Raw genomic sequence first — 20,479 nt, 5'->3', positions numbered from 1 at the left:
CCTGCCGAATTCTGTCCGTGGTACTTTATCTGCACCTTCAGAACGAATTTCAGGAAACCAAAAATTCATATTGAGAACTTCCGCTTTCGAGCCAAATGGCAACTAGCCATTCTGTTTCGGCGACCGGAAACCCTGATTTAAGAAGCCACCTGGCTTATATACCTGAGTTTCTAACGGTCTCCTGACCTCTGTCTGCGCATCTCTGGGTCTTCAAGGGCCTAGGTCTCTCCCTAGCAGCTCCTAGAAGCTGGGCTGCAAGGACTGTGTGTGTGTGTTTGTGTTTGTTTGTGTGTTTTCTTTTTCTTTCCTCTGCCTGCGTTTAAGGCGTCCCAGTTAAATCAGCCAAGGCTAGATCAAGGTGTGTGTGTGTGTGTGTGTGTGTGTGTGTGTGTGTGCGTGTGTGTGTGCATCTTCAGAGATGGTTACAAAAGCCTGGCTCCCTGATGCTCCTTTGATCTTGGGGATGTGAAATTTGCTGGAGATTCGCCTCCCAGTAAATCCTTGCCAAAAGGGCGGAGGGAGGCAAAAAACCCCCACCACCTTGCTGTGTTTCTTTTTTAAAAAAAAAATCTTCTTTATTAATTTAAAATACCGTCTTACAAATGGTTACAGCAAAGTTAAACGCGAAAATGGGGAAAAAAAGATAAAGAAAATAAAAATAAGGAACATAAAAGAATCAACGACAACAAAAGAATGTCAGTTTAAAAGCCAGTTATTTTATAATGATATCACAGCAGAATTGAATGATACTTGTGTATAACAAACAAATGGAATGAATATCTTAGAGGAATATACAGAAAAGGCTATAAAACAAACTGTGCGATAAAATGAAGACAATACAGTGGTACCTCAGGTTAAGTACTTAATTCGTTCCGGAGGTCCGTTCTTAACCTGAAACTGTTCTTAACCTGAAGTACCACTTTAGCTAATGGGGCCTCCTGCTGCTGCCATGCCGCCGGAGCCCGATTTCTGATTTCACCCTGAAGCAAAGTTCTTAACCCGAAGCACTATTTCTGGGTTAGTGGAGTCTGTAACCTGAAGCGTATGTAACCCGAGGTACCACTGTATAAAGAAGTACAATGAGAAGGATTGGAAGTTTCCTCCAGGAGACGTTATTGGAGAAGATATGATATTATATAAACACCTTGCTGGTTTCACTCCCAGTGAGACTGGGGGCAGGGGGGGGGAGACCCCCGGGGTTATTAACCCTTGCTGTGCCAGAGGCTTCTGGGTCTTCTGAGATTTTGGTGAGCTGCATCCTAGGGTCACCCCGGCAGCCCTCCCTGCTGTGAGTCCTCCCTCTCTCTCCTTTGGGGTCCTGAGGGATGTCTGAGCGTGGCCTTTTCCCTCCCTGCCCCCTTTGCAGGCCCGGGGGGGTCAGCGATGAACAAGCTGCGGCAGAGCCTGAGGCGCAAGAAGCCAGCCTACGTCCCGGAGGCCAGTCGCCCCCACCAGTGGCAGGCCGATGAGGAAGCCGTCCGGAAGGGGCGATGTAGTTTCCCAGTGCGGGTGAGTCTGGCGAGGGGCGCCCGGGGGGGGGGGAGTTGGAGGGAGCAGAAGGAGGGGGGGTGCCTTTATTTCACCTTATTTCGTGAGATCTATACGCCGCTTGTTTTCAAGGTGCGACAGCTCCAAAGCCGCTTACAGGAAGAATGAAACACGATCCATACAAATACCGTATTTTTCGCTCTATAAGACGCGCCAGACCACAAGACGCACCTAGTTTTTGGAGGAGGAAAACAAGGAAAAAAATATTCTGAATCTCAGAAGCCAGAACAGCAAGAGGGATCGCTGCACAGTGAAAGCTTCTGGGATAGCTGCGCAGCCTGCATTCGCTCCATAAGATGCACACACATTTCCCCTTACTTTTTAGGAGGGAAAAAGTGAGTCTTATAGAGCAAAAAATACGGTAACTCCTTGAAATATTTGGAAGGTAAAATTGGGCAATGGATGGAAAACGGATCAAAACTCACACAAGTCTCGGGAAGGCTTTTCCCAAATGCAAATGGTTTATTGGTGGTAACCCCCCCATTTTTTTTATTGATTTTCCATATTTATAAACAAACAAAAATCTTATATGTAATAATTCCACTTTTGTTTACATTGTTGGATAACTTCCTCGACTTCCCCAAGCTGAGTTTCAATGTATATCATTGCAACAGTTTTCCAAAACTATTTCCCCATAACATTTACTTAGGCAATTAACGTCTTTCTTTCTTTTCATTTTCACTTTAGACATACTATTCCATAACATCACTTATTTAAATCCTAGGCCAGTCAGGTGCTCGCAAATATTTCTATTTAGATTATCTTAGCATATTTGGTTAAATAGTCTTTTAAATTTCTTCCATTCCTCCTGGTATTCCAGGTTTTGTTTTTTTGCCAAGCACTGCAAATTGTATGGTATATCAAGAGGCAGGGAGTTCCACAGGGCTGCGCGGCCGCACTCAGGATCACGTACTAATAGTTACCCTTTGAATTTGGCCCTGTGGCAAATCGGGAACCAGCGTGGATCTCTGGGTAGCAATGCTTTGACGTTGGTGACAGGGACTTGCTCCCGTCAGCAATCGTGCCGCAGCATTCTGCCTGCGGCTTCCAGATCAGGCCCAAGGGAAGCCCCACAGAGAGGGCGCTGTAGCAGTCCAGTCTTGAAGAAACCCATGCATGAACTTCGGTGGCCAAGCTTTCCTGGTCCTAGAATGGTTTCAGGTCCTTTGGGGATCTTTCATCGCTTTGCCGGGTCCGGATCCCAGCTCAGCCCGGGATTTCCTGAGAGCAACTGCCCAGGCTCTCTGCCAAACCCATCGCCTTTCCTATCTGTGAAATGGGAATATCAGTGGCGATCCTGAGTGATGGGCAGGGAGGTGAGTCCAGCTGTCTGGACTCAGCTCTAGGAACATGTGTGTGTGTGCTTGGGGAGGGGAATATAAAGAAGTGTGCCTCTGAGCATGTGCAGAGTGCCCATTCCTCCACTGTGAATTGCCAGGGCTTGGTTTTCAAAGCAGGTGGGAGCTCCGTTATCCAAACATCCATCATGGATATTATTTGGGGTGGGGGGGGGGTTGATGCTCACATCCGTCCTTTGACTAGAGTGGGTGGGGGAGTGTTCAGAGCAGGAAGCAGAAGCCACGTTTCTTTATTCATTTCATAATTTTTTACGCTGCTTGATTGTTTTGAAAAAATGGAGCGGTTTGCGAAAAGAAAAGAGAAGAATAAAGAGATAGAATTATCAGTAAGAAGGATGAATAACGAAGACTTTTTAAAAGTTTTAAATGCCCTTAGACTAAAAGCAGATTGAAGCTTTCTTCTTTAATATATATATACGTTTTTATTAGTTTTTAATATATTAATTATCATTCATACAACAAAGCTTCTCGTCTTATACAATAATTTTTGGACTTCTGTCAACACCTCTGATGATTTTCCATTCTTATCACTTATTATGCATTTCTTAATTTCATATTACCTTTAATTATCTTTAACTAATAATTCTCCTCATTCTCTTTTTTGCAATATTTCAAATAATTCACCTTACAAAACTCCTTGCAAACCTACTAGCGTAATCTGTCCATCACAATTCCTTTTCAAATAGTCCATAAATTTACCCCAGTCTTCTGAGAATCTCTGGTCCCACAGGTTTTGAATTGGAAGCAGGTAGTCCCACAGGTTTCGAATTCAAAGCTCTCATCAACCTCTGCAGGTTGTCTAAACAAAAATGGGTTTAAGCAGGTGCTGACAGGAGTACAGTAAAGGCACCACTGCTGCTATTATTATTATTGTTGTTGTTGTTGTTGTTTGTTTATTAGCATCCCGCTTATCTGAGTGGGTTGCCCCAGCCGCTCTAGGCAGCTTGTTATCAAGTGGCAGGGAGTTCCAAAGTGTAGGTTCCACCAGACGAAAAAATGGATTTTTTTAGAAACATGGAGCAGATTTCGCGTGGCCCCTGTAACAGGGCCATCTCTGGGGGGGGGCGGGGAGACGATTTTGCGGGTGAACTGTTCCCAAGTTTAAAGAGCTTTATACCTTGACCCCTGTCCTTGCCCCCCGTAGTACCTGGGTCATGCCGAAGTGGCGGAGTCTCGGGGAATGCACGTTTGCGAAGAAGCCGTGAAGAAGCTGAAAGCGGTGAGTTGCTGGGGGGTCTTGCAAGGGGGTGTGGGGCAGAGAAGAGGCCGGAGGGCAACCTGTGTGTGGAGCACGGCACTGGATGCTCCGGTAATAATAATAATAATAATAATAATAATAATAATAATAATAATATATTATTTGTACCCTGTCCATCTGGCTGGGTTTCCCCAGCCACTCTGGGCGGCTTCCAACAAAGATGAAAAATACACTAAAATGTCACATATTAAAAACCCCTGAACAGGGCTGCCTTCAGATGTCTTCTGAATGTCAGCTAGTTGTTTATCTCTTTGACATCTGATGGGAGGGCGTTCCACAGGGCGGGCGCCACCACCGAGAAGGCCCTCTGCCTGGTTCCCTGTAACTTGGCTTCTCTCAGTGAGGGAACCACCAGAAGGCCCTCGGAGCTGGACCTCAGTGTCCGGGCAGAACGATGGAGGTGGAGACGCTCCTTCAGGTATACTGGACCGAGCCCGTTTAGGGCTTTAAAGGTCAGCACCAACACTTTGAATTGTGCTCGGAAACGTACTGGGCGCCTCTCTGCCCTGGGATGTGGAATCGTGGAGTTGGGACCCCCAGAGGTCCTCTAGTCCAACCCCTTGCAATGTGGCGGAATGGCTCATGTGTGTTTCGTGGGGGGTGGGGTGGGTCGCTGACCTGGGAAGCAGGACTAGCAGATCTGTGATGTTGCCTAACGGGTTTGCCAAATGACTCAGCATCATGAAGCAGATGGTCAAAAGGGAAATAAGGGAGACAGGGAGAATCTTTAAAAATTAGCTTGGTGCATGTTTTTAATTTTTGCGGTTTGAAGGCTTCTAACTAGAAAGCGGGACGCGGGTGGCGATGTGGGTTAAACCACAGAGCCTAGGGCTTGCCGATCAGAAGGTCGGCGGTTCGAATCCCCACGACGGGGTGAGCTCCCGTTGCTCGGTCCCTGCTCCTGCCAACCTAGCAGTTCAAAAGCACGCCAAAGTGCAAGTAGATAAATGGGTACCACTCCGGCTGGAAGGTAAACGCCGTTTCCATGCGCTGCTCTGGTTTGCCAGAAGCGGCTTCGTCATACTCGCCACATGACCCGGAAGCTGTATGCCGGCTCCCTCGGCCGGTAAAGCGAGATGAGCGCCACAACCCTAGAGTCGTCCGCAACTGGACTTAATGGTCAGGGGTCCCTTTACCTTTACCTTTAACTAGAAAGCAGAGTTTGCCCTCCTTGTCATTCTGGACGGAGAGTTGCGCAGGGTTGGGGAGACTTCAATGCCATCATTAATTAGAAGGTTGAATTTTGCTCTGATTTTATATTTCTATCCTATCTTTCCAGCAGCAAATGTTGCGCTCAGAGGGGCTCCCGATGATCACAAAAGCATTGAAAAAACAGCCAACGTTGCAATCACTGTGCCATCGAACACAATAACATATAAATGCTGCAAGCAGCCACCGATTCATTGAAAAGATTTTTGCAATTCAGTACAGTCTTAGTCATTCAGAAGACCCCAAAAATCATTCATCGAAACGATCAATACAGAGCTAACGAAACCAGAGTCAGTTGAGCAGATGAGCTTTAACCATTTGCATTAGTTAAATCTTCCAAAATGTAGAGGCAGCGACGCGTAGTGGTTAGTGTCAGACAAGGACCTGGGAGACCACTTGGAAACTCACCCTGGGAACCCAGTCCCTGCCTCTCAGACTAACCTTCCTTGCGTGGTTGTGGGGATTAGATGAGGACGAAAAGGACTATAGTATTCTTGAAGGAGGGAGAGAGAGGTTGGGGGTTATGGAGGCAGCCTGAGAGTGATGGTGGTGCAAGGCCTCTGCTGCCCCCTGCAGCTTTTAAAAAGTAATAACAAAGCAACAAGCATTTTAAAAAGGTAAAGGTAAAGGACCCCTGACAGTTAAGTCCAGTTGCGGATGACTCTGGGGTTGTGGCTCTCATCTCACTTTACTGGCCGAGGGAGCCAGCATACAGCTTCCGGGTCATGTGGCCAGCATGACTAAGCCACTTCTGGCGAACCAGAGCAGCGCACGGAAATGCTGTTTACCTTCCCGCCGGAGTGGTACCTATTTATCTACTTGCACAGGTGTGCTTTCAAACTGCTAGGTTGGCAGGAGCAGGGACCGAGCAACGGGAGCTCACCCCGTCGCGGGGATTCGAACCACCGACCTTCTGATCAGCAATTCCTAGGCTCTGTGATTTAACCCACAGCGCCACCTGCGTCCCATTAACAAGCATTTTACTCTATTTTACTTTTTAAAAGTGGAGCAATTTTTAAATTGGGAGATGCCTTCTAAGCAGAGTCAAGCAAACCGACTTTTTTTAAAACCCAGTGCTTTGTGTTTTTATGCCTCCATTCTGTTTCAAACCCTTCCTCTCCCTCTCTGACTCCCCCCATAAATGTACAGTGCTACCCTGATTCCCAAACTTAATCCATTCCGGAAGTCCGTTCCAAAACCAAAGTGTTCCAAAACCAAGGCGCGCTTTCCCATAGAAAGTAATGCAAAACGGATTAATCTGTTCCAGACTTTTAAAATCAACCCCTAAAACAGCAATTTAACATTCTAACAAGACCACTGATCCATAAAATGAAAGCAATAATCAATGTACTGTACTATAAGACAGTATTGTAGATGATAAAAATAAAAATTATTTTTTTTCTTACCTGCACTGATTTCTGCAGTCACTCAATCAATCAATCAATCAGTCAGTCAGTAGCTGAACTGGGTTCCACACAGTCACAAAAACAAATTGATCGAAAAAGCTTCAAAAACAAAAACATGAAATAAATAGCAAAAACAAAAGTGTCAAACTTAATCAGTTCTGGAAGTCCATTTGACTTCTGAAATGTCCCAAAACTGAGGCGCAGCTTCTGATTGGTGCAGGCGCTCCGGAAACAATAGCCAACAGTTGCATCGGATGTTCAGCTTCCGCAAAACCTTTGAAAACCGGAAAGTTTACTTCTGGGTTTTCGGAGTTTGAGAACCAAGGCATTTGAGAACCAAGGTACCAGTGTATGCCCAAAGGGCCTTTTCACACATTCTATGGGGCACAGACTAGTTTTGCCCTTGAATGTGTGCTCAGCTGGGGGGAAGGAGCTGTTTGCCGCCCTGGAATCAGAAGGACGGACATGTTGATGTGCATCGCCCATTCCCCAACATCTGGTGCCCTCCAGATGTTGCCAACCACCCCTCCCTTTGTCCCTGACCTTCTGTGCCGCTGGCTGAGGCTGCTGGTAATTGTCATCCAGAACAACTTTGTGGGTGGGGGAAGACTGTGACCTCCGCTTGGGCGCAGCGGCCTGGTTGCAACAACCGGTGCCATCTCCAAAATCCAGGAGGGCAGAAGCAAAGAAATGCATTCTGTCCTCCCTTCACCCCGAAAGAAAACCAGAGAGCCTATGGGGCTGTAGCAAGGCTGGCAAAGTGAATCATAGAATCATAGAGTTGGAAGAGACCACAAGGGCCATCAAGTCCAACCCCTTGCCAAGCAGGAAACACCATCAGAGCACTCCTGACATATGGTTGTCAAGCCTCTGCTTAAAGACCTCCAAAGAAGGAGACTCCACCACACTCCTTGGCAGCAAATTCCACTGTCAAACAGCTCTTACTGTCAGGAAGTTCTTCCTAATGTTTAGGTGGAATCTTCTTTCTTGTAGTTTGGATCCATTGCTCCGTGTCCGCTTCTCTGGAGCAGCAGAAAACAACCTTTCTCCCTCCTCTATGTGACATCCTTTTATATATTTGAACAGGGCTATCATATCACCCCTTAACCTCCTCTTCTCCAGGCTAAACATGCCCAGCTCCCTTAGCCGTTCCTCATAAGGCATCGTTTCCAGGCCTTTGACCATTTTGGTTGCCCTCCTCTGGACACGTTCCAGTTTGTCAGTGTCCTTCTTGAACTGTGGTGCCCAGAACTGGACACAGTACTCCAGGTGAGGTCTGAGCAGAGCAGAATACAGTGGCACTATGACTTCCCTTGATCTAGATGCTATACTCCTATTGATGCAGCCCAGAATTGCATTGGCTTTTTTAGCTGCCGCGTCTGTTAACATTCCTGCCCTCCCTCTCATTGCCCCCCTCCCAATAGAGCGGCCGCAAATCGGTGAAGTCCGTGCTTTGGGTCTCGGCAGATGGCTTGAGAGTTGTGGACGACAAAACCAAGGTACGCAGTTGCTGCGGCTCAGAGCGCCTGCTCTGGATACGGAAGGTTCTGGGTTCGAGTGATGCTCTTTGTGGCTTCCTGGGGGAGCCGTGGCAGAGCTGCCTTCCACTGGCCCCAGGGCTCCTTGCGCTCCAGCGTCAAAGCGGCGACATGGAGGAGCTTTGGCCTTGGGGAACAGCAGCCTCTGGATGTGCGCAGAGAGCAGCTTCCGTTCGCACGATGCAAGCTCTCCCTTCCGCAGTGTCACGCCTGCCCTTTCCCTTTCCCCTCCCGCCAGGATCTGATCGTGGACCAGACGATTGAGAAGGTCTCCTTCTGCGCCCCAGACCGCAACTTCGACAAGGCCTTTTCCTACATCTGCCGGGACGGAACCACGCGGCGCTGGATCTGCCACTGCTTCCTGGCGCTGAAGGACTCGGTGGGTGGCGCCAGGGGGGCACACGGACTTTGCAGACCCGTGCATATGGAGCTCTTAACCATAGCTGTCAACCGTCCCTTATTTGGCGGGAAAGTCCCTTATCCCAGCGCCGTGTCCCGCTGCTGTCCCTTATTGATGATGTCCCTTAAATTTCCCAGGTTTCAAAGGAAGCAGCTCCTCTCCCTCCCTCCCTGCCGGCCAGGGAGGAGGGAGGCTCCAACTGTGTTGCTTGGCTGCGTTGCTCACCCAATAAGGAGTCTCAGAACGACTGGGGGGTGGAGCTTGCATGCCTTGTGCCGATCAAATCGGCCGCGTTGCCTGGGGACTTGCCTTTGCTGAGCACTTCCCAGCGGAGAGGTGACGGTGGTTTTCCTTGCTGCATCCCCTTTGCCGGGTTGCTGCGCTGTGGGAACCACCGCTTGAGGCTTCGTTGGGCTGCTGGCTGGGCTTTCTGCCTGGAAAATCCCTTATTTTGGCTGCTGATCCCTTATTTTCAAATCTGTAAGTTCACAGCTATGCTCTTAACGGTTTCTGATTTTATTGCATTGGTACCCCCCCCCCCCTTTTCCTCCATGGGGTGGTTTGCCTTTGTCCTCACTTTATTATGCATTTTGTGTTCTCACTTTGCATTTTTAGGTTGTGGTCCTTGGCTGAAGGGCGGAATATAAACTTAATAAATGATAACAACAATAATAATCCTGGAATCATAGAATTGGAGAGTTGGAAGGAATCTCAAGGGTTCTAATGCAGCTCCCTGCTGCAGCAGCAGCAATAATTAAAATAATAATAATGATAATAATAATAATAATGTAAATGGTTCTCTCCCTTCCTCATTTAATCCCCACAACAACCCCATGAGGTAGGTCAGCCCAAGAGGCAGGGACCGGCCCTCAAGGTCACTCCCTGAGCTTCATGGTTGGGTGCGGGGATTCGAACCCTGGTCCCAGTCTGGCACTCTAACCACTGCACCACCGCTGCCACTCTCCCCCTGACCGGCACCACCAGAACCATAGATGCTGCTCTGGATGTCCTCCTGCAACGGGCGAAGCCTCAAAAATCACTTCACTGCCCCTTGGCACCCCCAAAGTACCTGCTGGCAAGCCTAGAGCTGTGCGGATGCCGTGGGGTCCCTTTCCCCTGTGAGACCCCTCTTGTCATTGGCTGGAAAGGATCAGGTTTAAAGCCTTTAACGCAGAGAGTCGCCATCTCTCTCATCCCAACCTACCTCACAGGGTTGTTGTACGGAGGGGGACAAGTGTTCTTCAGCAAATGTCCCATTAATCTGCCTAGCCCTTTCTCAAAGCCGTCTAAGTGAGTGGCTGCTGCTGCTGCACCTTGTGGCAGGGAGTTCCGCAGGTTATCCACCGACCGGCATTTGGCGTGGTGCGCAGGGCGCAGGGCCCCGTCTTCCTCCTCAGCCGGTGTGAGGGCCGCCCCTGCCCCCCCCCCCGGCCTTCCCTCTGGGCTGCTCTTGACAGCCTCGTCCGCCTCTTCCCCTCGCAGGGAGAGCGCCTGAGCCACGCCGTGGGATGTGCCTTTGCCGCTTGCCTGGAGCGTAAGCAGAAGCGGGAGAAGGAGTGCGGCGTCACGGCCTCCTTCGACGCCACCCGCACCAGCTTCGCCCGCGAGGGCTCCTTCCGCCTGCCGGGACCCCCTGCCTCGGCCAGCCGACCCTCGGGAGCCAGGCCCCCGCAGGACAGGAAGAAAGGTAAAACCCCCGGCCTTTGGGTGCTAAGAGCAGATCACCAGGAACAGGCCCATCTGGTCTAGCATCATTTTCTCACACTGGCCAAATACCCCAAAGAACCGAGGAATCGAAATAGACTGCCCCTGCAGCTGGAGGTTCCGTAAGAGTACCAGAAGAGCCTGGTTTGCTGGATCAGGCCCATGTCCCATCGATTCTAGCCTCCTGCTCCCACAGTGCCCAACCAAATGCCCATTATGAGAAACCTTGCAGGCAGGATTCGAACCCAAGAGGCCTCTCCCCTCCTTTGGTTTCCAGCAATTGGCCTTCAGAAGCATTTGCTGCCTCCAACTGCAGAAGCAAAGCAGAGCCTTCGATAGGCCTCTCCTCCTCCCTGACTTTGTCCAATCCTCTTTCAAAGCCATTCCTGTGGGAGGGAGTTCCGCAGTTTAACTCTGGGCAAAAAAGCCTTCTCTTGTATCTGCCCAACCTACAGGCTCATAGCACAAGTTCCAGTCTTAGGAGATGTAGCGTTCCCAAAGCAAGGAAGGATTGGACTCTGATTAATAGAATACACACGGGACTTGACCAGCAAGACTCTGGGAGGGGCGCCAATAACAATTCCTGTCCACCCCTCGGCCCAGGTCGTTATATTCACAAAAGAACTTTTTACACAGTGTTCGTAAGAACCAATCAGATTTACTCTGAGCATTTCGAAAACCCCCACGTGGGGACAAAGTTAAAGTTAAAACTACAAAGAGCTAATTTGAGCATGCATAGTAAAAAGGTAAAGGGACCCCTGACCATTAGGTCTAGTCGTGACCGACTCTGGGGTTGCGGCGCTCATCTCGCTTTATTGGCCGAGGGAGCCGGTGTACAGCTTCCGGGTCATGTGGCCAGCATGACTAAGCCGCTTCTAGCGAACCAAAGCAGCACACAGAAACGTCGTTTACCTTCCCGCCAGAGCGGTACCTATTTATCTACTTGCACTTTGACATGCTTTCGAACTGCTAGGTTGGCAGGAGCAGGGACCGAGCGACAGGAGCTCACCCCGTCGCGGGGATTCGAACCGCCGACCTTCTGATTGGCAAGCCCTATGCTCTGTGGTTTAACCCACAGCGCCACCCGCATGCATAGTAGTTCAAAGTAAATAAAATAGGAATTGAGGAGGAATGCTTTTAGGAAACCCCGGAAGTCATAAACTGCAGTAAACAAGAGAGGAACGATGGCAGTATTTACCATCTCCTTGTGAACTCTCTTCCTGGCCCTTAAGATATATCTATAGATTAAACTACATCAAAGCGACCTTCTATCTTTATGACCCAGGATGCCTGGTGAAGCAATTGGCCTGTGTTTTTTGAATGCTTATACTGTGGGACCTCAGGTTAAGTAATTAATTCGTTCCAGAGGTCCGTACTTAACCTGAAACTGTTCTTAACCTGAAGCACCACTTGAGCTAATGGGGCCTCCTGCTGCCGCCTCGCTGCCGGAGCACGATTTCTGTTCTTATCCTGAAGCAAAGTTCTTAACCTGAGGTAATATTTCTGGGTCAGCGGAGTCTGTAACCTGAAGCATATGTAACCTGAGGTACCACTGTACGTGCCTGTCAGGCGTAGAAAAAGCAAATTGCAGAGGCTTGTGGTATTCGATCAGAAATTATTGTCCTTTTTTTAAAAAAAAATATTTATTGGAAATTTAAAGTTACAAGAGAAAAGAAAGGGTAAAAACAAGAAAAGCAAAAGAGCAGAATTAGCAATACAAATCAATAAAAAAGAATAAAAAAGAGAATACAATACACCAACATCAAAAACAAAAACAAAAGAATGAATTTAAAAACAAATCCAATAATTCCATATTCTTATCTTCGTTAGCTTATTTCCTTGACCTCCTCACACCTCCCTCTTTTGTATTCTTAATCGATCAGAAATTATTGTCAACGAATCAAGCCCAGTCAACGCAATGCTTTCATCGCGGACACAATGGCTTGCTCCATGTTTCATAATTCCTCATAGCAATCCCACCTGACCCCCACACTCTGGATATTTGCACCCCTACAAAAGAGGAGAATAAAAAACTGTCTGCTTTCTCCTTTCCATACATAAATCGTATAAAGGCGACCCCTTCCCCAAGACCCCAGAATGTGGGCACTTCAGAGGGGCGAGGGAGGGCGGTGGCAACCAGGGAAAGCGGTGCCAAGACTCCTTGGCAAGAGAAGCGCGAGGTCCTGGGTTCGGGTCCCCTCCACCCCAGGGAGGACGCTAAATCTTTGCTTTCTCCCCCTTCAGCGGAAGCGGCGACGGTGCCTGCGCCCCCCTCCCCAGCTCCCGCCCAGCCGGGCAGCGCCTCCCCTCCGCAGGGGGCCACGTCGCCGGAGGAGAAGGCCGAGGTGGGGGGCGCCCATGCCATCCCACGCCGCCATGCGCCCCTGGAGCAGCTGGTGCGCCAGGGCTCCTTCCGGGGCTTCCCCACCCTCAGCCAGAAGAACTCTCCGTTCAAGAGGCAACTTTCCTTGCGGCTAAACGAGCTGCCCTCCACCTTGCAGCGCAGGGGGGACGCAGGTGAGGAACGGGGGGGGGGCAGCAGAGGGAGGTGAAGCGTGGAGGGGGGGGGTCCTCGAGAGACCCTTTGGGTGCATGGGTGTCATTCCATAGAGGTTTTCAAATGTGCTTCCTGAATGGAGCTTCCACATGCCATGGCAGTCTACCTTCTGATTACGCTGGTGGGATAAACCATGCCGGGGCGGGTATAAAACACTTGTTATTATAATCATAATCATAATAATATTTAATAATACAGTGGTACCTCAGGTTATGTACTTAATTTGTTCTGGAGGACCGTACTTATCCTGAAACTATTCTTAACCTGAAGCACCACTTTAGCTCATGGGGCCTCCTGCTGCCGCCGCACGATTTCTGTTCTCATCCTGAAGCAAAGTTCTTAACCTGAGGTATTATTTCTGGGTTAGCAGAGCCTATAACCTGAAGCGTCTGTAACCTGAAGCGTATGTAACCCGAGGTACCACTGTAGTTGTTTATTTCCTTGACATCTGATGGGAGGGCATTCCACAGGGCAGGCGCCACCACCGAGAAGGCCCTCTGCCTGGTTCCTTGTAACTTCGCTTCTCGCAGGGAGGGAACCGCCAGAAGGCCCTCGGCGCTGGACCTCAGCGTCTGCTTGATGCACTGCTTGATGGTAGAAAAACAACCCCAGCACGGTTTAGAAAAAGCGATACAATTATGAATTTGAATTTTTTTTCTGACAACCATAATTAAAAACATACAAAAAGTTAAGACTTAAACATGCATCAAACGTCTAGGTAAGGCTCGTGGGGAGACTGAGGTCCGGGGGTTGTGTGTATTGTTGGGGGGGGCCTCTTGATGGGGATGCTAGTTGGAAAATGTGGGGCGCAAGCTGCTTTGGGGGGACAGGCCGTTCTGAAATCCCTCCTCTCTCCCGCCAGTCATTGAGCTCGACTCGACACCCAACGGCGACTCCGACAGCATCACTGCCCTCTGCAGCCAGATCGACTCCTCGCTCACCCAGCCAGCCGGGGAGGCCCCTAATGGCACCCCACTTAACGGCACCCCTGGACCCACGGCAGCCGCAATGCCCATGGAAGGGGGCAGCACAGGTATGTTGTCACCGCCCCTCCCCAGAAAGGCCTATGCCCCACAGATGATGATAATAATAATAATAAAATTTATTATTTATACCCCGCCCATCTGGCTGGGCTTCCCCAGCCACTCTGGGCGGCTTCCAACAAAATATTAAAATACAGACATACCTCGAGTTGAATGTGCTTCGGGTTGAGCGCGTTCGAGTTGCGCTCTGCGGCAACCCGGAAGTAACGTAGTGCGTTACTTCCGGGTTTCGCCGCATGCGCAGACACTCAAAATGACGGCATGTGCATGCGCGGTAGCGGCGAAACGCGACCCGCACATGCACCGTCGTGTCTTGTGTTCTGTTTGGGATGCGAATGGGGCTCCAGAACGGATCCCGTTCGCATCCCGAGGTACCACTGTACCATAATACATCAAACATTAAAAGCTTCCCTAAACAGGGCTGCCTTCAGATGTCTTCTAAACTCTGGGAGTTGCTTTTCTCTTTGACATCTGGTGGGAGGGCGTTCCATAGGGTGGGTGCCACCACCGAGAAGGCCCTCTGCCTGGTTCCCTGTAACTTGGCTTCTCGCAGTGAGGGAACCGCCAGAAGGCCCTCGGAGCTGGACCTCAATGTCTGGGTAGAACAGCTGGGAGGTGCAAAACCTGGCTTGACTAGCAGCGCAGGGTTTTAATATAGACCACAAGCCAACCGTGAGATGCAGCTGCAAAAAAGGCGAATGCTATGCCAGGCTGCATCCACAGAAGTCTAGTGTCCAGATCAAGGGAAGTCATAGTCCTGCTCTCTTCTGCCTTGGTTCAGACCATACCTGGAATACTGTGTCCTTTTCTGGGCACCACAATTTAAGGATATTGAGAAGCTGGAATGTGTGCAGAGGAGGGCAACTGAGATGGGAAAGGGCTGGGAAACGAAGCCTGATGAGGAATGGTTGAAGGAGCTGAGTATGTTTAGCCTGGAAAAGAGAAGATATGAATGCCATCTTCTTTTTTTAAAAAAATAATATTTATTAGAAGTTTAATAGTTACAGGGGGGAAAAGGAAAAGAAACAATAAAAAAATTAACAAACAATACATCGAAAATGAAAAGAAAAACAAAAAAAAACAATACATCAAAGCAACAAGAAAAACAAAAACATTTAAAAACACATCCAATATTTCCATATCTTTACCTTTCATTTACTTGTTTCATCAACCTCCTCACCTCCCTTTTTTGTATTCTAGTTCAATTAGCTATTTCAGCAAATCCTTTCCATCTTTCACAATTTTTTGTTCTATAATTTATCTTAACACAATCTAACTTTTAATTTTCCACTTTGGCCCATTAACAATCAGTTTTTGCTTAATTCTTTATAACATTTCTGCTAAAACCATATAACTTCATTCCAGCATCCTTCTAACATTCATTAATTTTGCAATATTTCTGTAAATATACTTTGAATTTTTTCCAATCTTCTTCCACCGACTCTTCTCCCTGGTCTCGGATTCTGCCAGTCATTTCCGCCAATTCCATGTAGTCCATGATATGAAAGCCATCTTCAAATATCTCAAGGGCTGTCAAACGGAAGAGGGAACAAACTTGTTTTCTCCCACTTTGGGGAGAAGGATGCTATCCTCTGGCTTCAAGTTGCAAGAAAGTATTGCAGATATTAATAGTTTGCAGCACAGATGCATAAAAACTGACTCCTTTTGAGATGTAACATTGCCCAGACCCAGCGATAGGCAAACTCTGTCCCTCCAGGTGTCTGGGACTACAATTCCCATCATCCCTAGCTAACAGGACCAGTGGTCAGAGATGATGGGAATTGTAGTCCCAAACATCTGGAGGGCCGGGGTTTGCCTATGCCTGGCCCATACCCATACAGTTTGACTACTGTAATCGCTCTACGCGGGGCTGCCCTTGAAGCTGTCCCAGAAACTCCAGCGGGTACAGAATGCTGCAGCGAGGCTCCTCACGGGGTCTCTGCCATGGGAGCATATTCACCCAGTGCTTTTCAAGCTGCACTGGCTCCCGGTGGAGTACAGGGTCAGATTTAAAGTGTTGGTTTTGACCTTTAAAGCCCTTCACGACCTAGGACCCTCGTACCTACGGGACCGCCTCTCCTGGTATGCCCCACGGAGAGCCTCAAGGTCCATAAATAACAACACCCTAGTGGTCCCGGGCCCTAAGGAAGTTAGATTGGCTTCAACCAGAGGCAGGGCCTTTTCAACTCTGGCTCCAGCCTGGTGGAACGCTCTGCCTCATGAGACCAGGGCCCTGCAGGATCTGATTTCTTTCCGCAGGGCCTGTAAGACAGAGTTGTTCCGCCTGGCCTTTGGCTTGGTGCCAATTTGATTCCCTCCCTCTCTTTCTTTTCCCTTCTCCTCCTGTGAAAAGGCTGCATTTTAATATTTTAATATTTTAATGTTGTATTTTAATGTTGTTTTTAAGTTGTATTCATTCAATTTGTTTTTATTATTGCTTGTAAGCCTCCCTGAGCCCGGCCTTGGCTGGGGAGGGCGGGGTATAAATAAAAATTATTATTATTATTATTATTATTATTATTATTATTATTATTATTACTAAAACTTTACTTGCAGAACTTTCTTCAAAACTGCACGACAACGTCAAAGATACATCCAGTTAATGCCTTAAGAAGAGGCATAGGCTTAGCATCTTCTTAGAAGTATTGCATAGTTCCAAACAAACTTGGAATCGAAGTTCTTTCTCTCTCTCCTCACAGCTGTCAGTAGCCTATAGCTGTTTTCTTTCCTTCCCGGAGAGTCGTTTATTCTTCCTTCCTTCCACGCTGGCTGGGAACGAAAGACTAACCCAGGGCTTCCCAAACTTGGGTGTCCTGCTGTTTCCAGACTACAATTCCCATCATCCCTGACTGGTGGTCTTGCTAGGTAGGGATGATGGGAATTGTAGTCCAAAAACAGCTGGACGCCCAACTTTGGGAAAACGCTGGACTAAAGGCAGCCCCTTTTCAAAATGGAGATTTGCAACCAAATAGCTTTTCTCACATGTCAAAAGGCACTCACTCCGTTTGAGAGCAGAGAATATCCAATAGCTAATTATGCACCAGCTAAACTCCGGTGGGATTTCCCCGGAGTTGGCAACACACAAGCCAGGCACTCTCCAGTTCAGTGTCAATACCACGCTTGGCAGAAAGGAGAAGGACGACCGAACATTCAATTTCCTTGGAGCTTTTACAGCGGAGATTGGGTGGTCATAACAACAACAACAACAACAACAACAACAACAACAATTTATGTATACCCCACCCTCCCCAGCCCAAGACCGGGCTCGGGGCGGCTAACAACCAATAGTAAAAACGAGTTGAATGAATACAACTTAAAAACAAGATTAAAATACAACATAAAAACATTAAACTGCAACCTCATCACAGAAGGACAAAGGAAAAAAGAAAGAGGGGGAGGGAATCAAATTGGCTCCAAGCCAAAGGCCAGGCAGAACAACTCCGTTTTACAGGCCCTGCGGAAAGAAATCAGATCCCGCAGGGCCCTGGTCTCATGAGGCAGAGCGTTCCACCAGGCCGGAGCCATCACTGAAAAGGCCCTGGCTCTGGTTGAGGCTAAACTGACTTCCTTAGGGCCCGGGACCTCTAGGGTGTTGCTATGTATGGACTTTAAGGTCCTCCGTGGGGTATACCAGGAGAGGCGGTCCCGTAGGTACGAGGGTCCTAGGCTGTGAAGGGCTTTCAAGGTCAAAACCAGCACATCTGGAGATCCTTGCCTGGCAGCGGGTTGGGCTGGATGACCCCTGGGCACCCCCCAAACCCTACGACACCTCCTCTCCCGTCCTCCTGGACTGAGCTGCTTTTCTCTTCTCCCTCTTGCCCTCTGCAGGTCCCTCGGCCGGAGCCCCCGTCACCCCCCCGTTCCAGCCGGGCCACAAGCGGACGCCCTCAGAAGCTGAACGCTGGCTGCAGGAAGTGGCCAAGGCCGCAAAGGCACAACAACAACAACAACAACAACAGCAGGTGCCCATGGCGCTGCCAGCCTTCCCCCTGAGCTACGATGTGGGCCCCCCGCCCCTGGGCATGTTTGTGCCGCCCCCTTCTCAAATGCCACCGGCTTTCCTCCCCATGGGCATGCAATACCCCCCAGGGATGCCCTACGCCGCTGCCGCCGCCGCGCCCAGCTTGCCCGTGGTGGGCATCACCCCCTCCCAGATGGTGGCCAACGCCTTCTGTTCCGCCACGCAGGCGCCCGCCGCAAACTTGGGGGCCAAGGCCAGCCCCTTCCCGCAGAACCTGCTGGGCCCAGCCCGGCCCAGGCCCAACGGCGGCTCTTGGCCCCCCGAGCAGAGCCTGCCGGCGCCCCCCGCCCCCCGCCAGGACCCCCCCACAGACCCCTTTGAAGCACAGTGGGCGGCGCTGGAGTCCCGGGCTCCTTCCGCCACCCCCAACCCCTTCTCCGGCGACCAGCAGAAAACCTTCGAGATCGAGCTGTGACCGCCACGTTTCCGCAACTTGGACTGCCGGGGGCCGCCCTGCTCTCCTTTCCGGCCCCCTCCCCGCCACAGAGTCCCGCCTGCGGGCTGTCAACGTTCTCGGACTCCATTTCCCATCAGCCCCAGGGGCTGGCATCCGCCAACGGCCCGGGGGTTTTGGGAGCTTTTTGTTGCTTCTGGTGGGGTGTCCCTCCTTGTCTGGTTGGGGGGCTCAGTTTATGAAAAAGGGGGCCGAGGTGCGGGTGCAAGGGGGCCCCTTCTCTTGCCATAACGTCCAGAGTTTCTGCCCCTGGGCATTTGGGGCGACGGTGAATCCAGCTGGCCTGGCGCTGCCTCGTTTTGTGCTTCCTTTTTTCCCCTTCGTTTGGTTGAGCAGCCCAAAGACTCTCTTCCCTGGCTTGTCCCTGACCCGGCTGCCTTCTGCAGAGCCCCCCCTTGCCCCCCTACATAATCAACTCCTCAGGCAGCACCTTGCAAGCGACAGAGTCATTCTTTGGAGGGCTCAAATCCCTGCAGCGGGGAGTTCCCCAGCTCCCTGAGCACATGAAACCTCTCTCTCCTCGCAGCCCGGTGGTAGCAAATGCCCTGAAGCAGAAGCCTGAGACACCCTGCGAGTGGCAGAGTCGTGCCCCATTTTGGGCGGTGCTCAGGTGGGAGTCAAGGCCCCTTAAGGCCCTCCAGTGGCTTGAGTGGGGAGGGGGAACCCTTACTGCTTAGTAGGCTTATGTGCATTGCAGGGGGGGGGCGATCTCACCTGCACAACATTTAGATCGGATCGTGCCCAAGCAAACAGTTTTAACTCACTTTCATCTGGTGGAAACATCCACTGTTTTTAAACAACATTCCCAGCTATGAATGGCACTCGGATTACAGGGAATCTGTGGGGTGTGCCGACTGACACCCCCACTTCGAAGCTGCTGGTTTTAGAAATTTGCCCGATCGCCAACAGCGTGGATAAAATTGGTGGGGTGGGCTTGTGGGTTTCCTACCTTCCTTCCGCCCCCCCTTAATAATTTGATCTCCGCTGTATTTTATTTTTTGGAACTGGGGAAGGATAAAAGCCCCTAGGATGTAAAATTATATTGAATTCGGCAAGGGAACCGTCTTAATTTTTTATTTTGTTTTTAACCGTGCCTCAAAGTCAAATTCCAGTAATGGAACTGAACAATTTCAAAACGTGGTTCAGCAAAAACAAACACGTGGTTGTGCTGCAGAAAAAGTGTGAATGTTAGGAGAGGGAGGGGGGATTTTGGTTCTGCAGCTGCAGGGAGCGCCGGACATGGGTGGGGGGGAGTACAATGGAGCTGGACTGACCCCCCCCCCGGAAAACCAGATGTTGGACTGCAGGTTCAGTTTAAGAAGAATCCAGCCACGCTTCTGCCGTTTGGGGTCTGTGGCAAACGCCCCCCCCAGCTGCGTTGGAGCTGGTGAGCCTGGTACCATTTGCACCGGGGGGGGGCCACACATCACGCTTGATGCCCCAACAACTGAGTAGCCATTCCTTCCTCTGCCCCCTCCCACCTAGGGAGCACCTGGGTCACATACAAGGAGGGTGGGGCTGGGGGTGGAAAGGGGCTCTGGTTCTCCTGCCCCCCCCCCCAAAAAAAACTGCCTGGACACAGAAAATCCCTCCCCCCCCCACTTTCTATTTTCTATCTTATTTCCAAATGTTTTGTATCTAAGAATTCCACATATTTGTATTATATAATAAATGACAAAATAAAGCCAGTAATATAATAGCCCAATTTTGAGCCTTGTATGTTTATGTGGCATTAAAAAAAAGCAGAGACATAAAAAGCAGGGACATCACCTTGCCGACCAAGGTCCGTATAGTTAAAGCTCTGGTTTTCCCAGTAGTGATGTATGGAAGTGAGAGCTGGACCACAAAGAAGGCTGATCGCTGAAGAATGGATGCTTTTGAATTCTCGTGCTGGAGGAGACTCTTGAGAGTCCCATGGACTGCAAGAAGATCAAACCTCTCCATTCTGAAGGAAATCAGCCCTGAGTGCTCACTGGAAGGACA

The 20,479-nt window shown here is 49.7% G+C and overlaps 1 protein-coding gene across 1 annotated transcript in view; it reads left to right on the top strand.

Annotated features, from left to right (window-relative positions):
* The window catches only part of NUMBL (NUMB like endocytic adaptor protein), a 35,677-nt gene extending 15,480 nt beyond the window's left edge, over window positions 1-20,197 (top strand). Inside the window, exons 2-9 of the mRNA XM_083455637.1 lie at window positions 1,367-1,509; window positions 4,051-4,125; window positions 8,204-8,278; window positions 8,556-8,696; window positions 10,200-10,404; window positions 12,666-12,938; window positions 13,841-14,011; window positions 17,850-20,197. Of these exons, the coding sequence (XP_083311763.1) occupies window positions 1,384-1,509; window positions 4,051-4,125; window positions 8,204-8,278; window positions 8,556-8,696; window positions 10,200-10,404; window positions 12,666-12,938; window positions 13,841-14,011; window positions 17,850-18,457 (1,674 nt within the window). The 5' untranslated portion in view covers window positions 1,367-1,383 and the 3' untranslated portion in view covers window positions 18,458-20,197. The remainder of the gene's footprint in view (window positions 1-1,366; window positions 1,510-4,050; window positions 4,126-8,203; window positions 8,279-8,555; window positions 8,697-10,199; window positions 10,405-12,665; window positions 12,939-13,840; window positions 14,012-17,849) is intronic.
* Window positions 20,198-20,479: the final 282 nt, after the last annotated feature.

This window comes from Podarcis tiliguerta (genome assembly GCF_965153285.1).
Source record: "Podarcis tiliguerta genome assembly, chromosome: 8".
Lineage (NCBI taxonomy): Eukaryota > Metazoa > Chordata > Lepidosauria > Squamata > Lacertidae > Podarcis > Podarcis tiliguerta.
The sequence above is the reverse complement of the archived record's forward strand: the minus strand, read 5'-3'. Positions and strand labels throughout refer to the sequence as shown.